The sequence below is a fragment of the Pyxicephalus adspersus genome, chromosome 2, assembly GCF_032062135.1.
Source record: "Pyxicephalus adspersus chromosome 2, UCB_Pads_2.0, whole genome shotgun sequence".
Classification (NCBI taxonomy): Eukaryota; Metazoa; Chordata; class Amphibia; order Anura; family Pyxicephalidae; genus Pyxicephalus; species Pyxicephalus adspersus.
Genome location: NC_092859.1, coordinates 121,537,805 through 121,540,902, shown reverse-complemented (window position 1 = coordinate 121,540,902; position 3,098 = coordinate 121,537,805). Strand labels below are relative to the sequence as shown.

The 3,098-nt window shown below is 38.2% G+C and overlaps 2 protein-coding genes across 2 annotated transcripts in view; one reads left to right on the top strand and one right to left on the bottom strand.

Annotated features, from left to right (window-relative positions):
• The window catches only part of LOC140322523 (olfactory receptor 5AR1-like), a 63,141-nt gene that overhangs the window by 42,283 nt on the left and 17,760 nt on the right, over positions 1 to 3,098 (bottom strand). The gene's annotated exons all lie outside the window — the stretch shown is intronic.
• Positions 1 to 3,098, top strand: part of LOC140324398 (Golgi membrane protein 1-like) — an 18,504-nt gene that overhangs the window by 6,052 nt on the left and 9,354 nt on the right. The window contains exon 4 of the mRNA XM_072402267.1: positions 1,577 to 1,756. Within this exon, the coding sequence (XP_072258368.1) occupies positions 1,577 to 1,756 (180 nt within the window). The remainder of the gene's footprint in view (positions 1 to 1,576; positions 1,757 to 3,098) is intronic.

The window sequence follows — 3,098 nt, the reverse complement described above, 5'->3', positions numbered from 1 at the left end:
TATACGATCGTTCGTAGATATCGTGCAGGATCGTTCGTCGTTCGTTTTCCAACGATAATAATTGGAAGTGTGTACGTAGCTTTAGAGTCTTAACAGAGTCTTAGAAAACAATATCTGCTGCTTTATCTCTTTATACTCACGGGGATCTATTTCTAAATGTTTTCACCCATAACAGTCTTCGCTCTACCAAGTACCAATTACCAAAGTATTACAAAATGCACACTTGACAGAAGATTCACAAAAATCTATAAGCACTATTTATAAATGTTTTCTCTAATATTTGTGCAAAATGTACATATTTTCACTGGATTCCATTTGAAGTGTAAATCAGTTTCTGCTGATGTTTTGAATAATACATTTTTTATTAAATCCAATGTGAAAAATGTGTGATGTTTTGAAGGTTGGGTGACTTACTTAAAGTGTGCATATATACCCACAGATATAAAGTACTAGGAATTGACTAGGGGTACTAGTAAAAGACTGGCTGAGCTTGAGTTTTAATGGCTTAGTGTGACTTTACCAATATATGTAAAATAGATCCAAGACTAGATAGATACAATTATCAATCAGAAATGTACAATCTGTCAATAAAAATGTATGCTGACTGAGGCAAAAACAAAGTCAAGGAATGTGTTTAGAGTACTATACCCTTTTTTTAACCTTTCTAGACCATTTAAAAAAAAGAAAGCGCTCGATAATGCATTCCTTGATTTTGAAAGATGGGTACCGTGTTTCCCTGAAAATAAGACACTGTCTTATATTTATTTTTCCTCAAGAAGACATAATGTGGCTTATTTTCAGAGGGTGTCTTATCTTTAGTAAGTATGGTACAACAATCTACATTTATTCAAATATAGTTAGGTCGTCTTCTTCTGGAACATCGTCGTAACTCTCCAAACCTGGAATTCCATCCTGAATTTCTTGCAACTCCATTTCCTTTAGAACCATTGGCCTCAATCTTTCATGTGGTCCAATTGAGCTCATCTCTCTGGGCTCAGTAGCAGATAGCTTGCTGAAGCTTTTCCCCTATCCCCTGGTGTTTGTGTGGGGTGAGAGAGACCCACAGACTGTTGCTGGTTGGTGCTGGGGGCGAGAGACCCACAGCTTTACTTCTTCCCCCTGGGAACACACAATACCTAAAACAGAGCGTCCTGCTCCTCACTTCACTGAGGAGACTTTTACTTTCACTTTCTATGTCTCCCTCTATGAGCTTGCAGCACGCACAGAGCGACTGGGACCTGTCAGGGGGAGCCGACCTTGTTGATGGGGCTGCCCGTCTTCTTTACCGCTCCGCGCCGGTACGCTGCATAGCCACGCCTATAACTATGTCTTATTCTCGCGGTATGGCTTATATTGTGCAAATGCTTAGAAATCCTGCTACGGCCTATTTTATGGGTATGTCTTATTTTCAGGGAAACACGGTAGATGTGTGAACTGAAGAGCGTTAATCATATGTTGCTCTGATAAAATATATAGAGCTTGCATACTGGCAAAACCCTACAGAAGTTTCTCATCTAACTTTTAAATCCTTTTATTCATACGTACGTTTCAAGCAACATTATTTTCTTTCTTTCAGACAGAGCTGGCCATTGTGGAGAAACAAACCCAGCATGCTGTATCAGAGAGATTAGTTAACCAACACAAGTTATCTCAATTACAGATGAAAATAGAAGTTGCAAACCAAGAGAAGAAAAGGTTACAAGACATGCATGAGTTTCAAACCCAGAAGCAAAATGCATATTTTGAAAAGGAAAAGGTAAACTATAGTTAATACACCCATATGAAAGTGATCAGCCAAAAGTGTATTGGATACAGTAAAGAGAGGTTAGAGTCCAAATTGCTGTCTATGTCTCCACAGGGAGCTTTACCCCTTTTACTTAGTACTAGTATTGTTTCATCTTGAAACAATGATTAGTGCCAATGCATTGGCCCTAGGTTGGTCAACACATGTATTACATTTGTTTTTTAAGATAGGATATACTGTATCAAAGGGCTGAATAGCGTTTCTGTTAGTTGCCTGGTCTTGAGATTCATAGCTAAAGCTAGCGTCAGAATCATCAATGCATTCAAAAAAGCACATACTTTAGGACTCTGGATCGGGTTTCTCCCAGCTTACAATGAACTATTGAGGTACTGATGGTTTGTTCCAGTGATTTTTTAGAGTTTCAGGAACAGGTAAAACATTACAAATACTTTTCCATTTTAGAGCTGCTAACAAAGTCAGCACTATAGTTGTATTGTTGTATTAAGGTAAGTTAAAAAGACATATCTACACATTCTTAAATAACAGGTTCCCCAAAATCTTTAGATGCCATTCCTAAAAATTGTTAGTACTATGGAGCTGGGATGTGTAGATATCCGTCTCTTTGGCTAACAGTGACAATCACCTTTTTGAATATTAGAAGTTACAATTCAAATTGTATAATATGTAATAAAGTGATAATAAATTCACAAAAATTGTTACATTAGTATACTGCAGGGAGTTCCTAAAATACCCCTGGATTGTATAACTAAAAGTAACCACTAGTCTAAAACAGTACTAAACTCTCCTCCGTACTCTGCCATGGTGATGCCAACATCTTTGCCTGGTGTTCTGCCTGGTTCAGGATCTTCAACCATTATGATTACCAGGCCAGAATGACCTAACACCTGCACGTTTTCATGGGAAGTAATTTTTTTCTGCATGAAGGCATGCCAAAAATGTACTTTAAACTGTCTATCTTAAGCTCAGTGTATGTCCTTGGGAAGACAGCAAACAGATCAGTTTGGCATGTCTCTTCTGCAAATAAAAGCTGTCTTTTTGCTGTTTTTTAGGTTACATTCAGCTTCAAATTTAATCTCAGTGTTCTGTGAAATCAGGCTGTGTTTCTCAGCCAAGTGCAGGAACACCTGTTACTCTGATAGAAAGACTCTGCATAGTTCCAGCAGAAAGGAGGAGGAAGCAGAGAAAGATAGAATGATGGTGTGTGACATAAATTCCTGCAAGGTAAGTATCACCCCTGCCAAATGATCACTAATGAACCCTTTCCTCCTTAACCACCTGGGCGTTACACTGAGGTCTAGATTTCTGTACCAAAAGTGTTACAGGTTTTCATGAA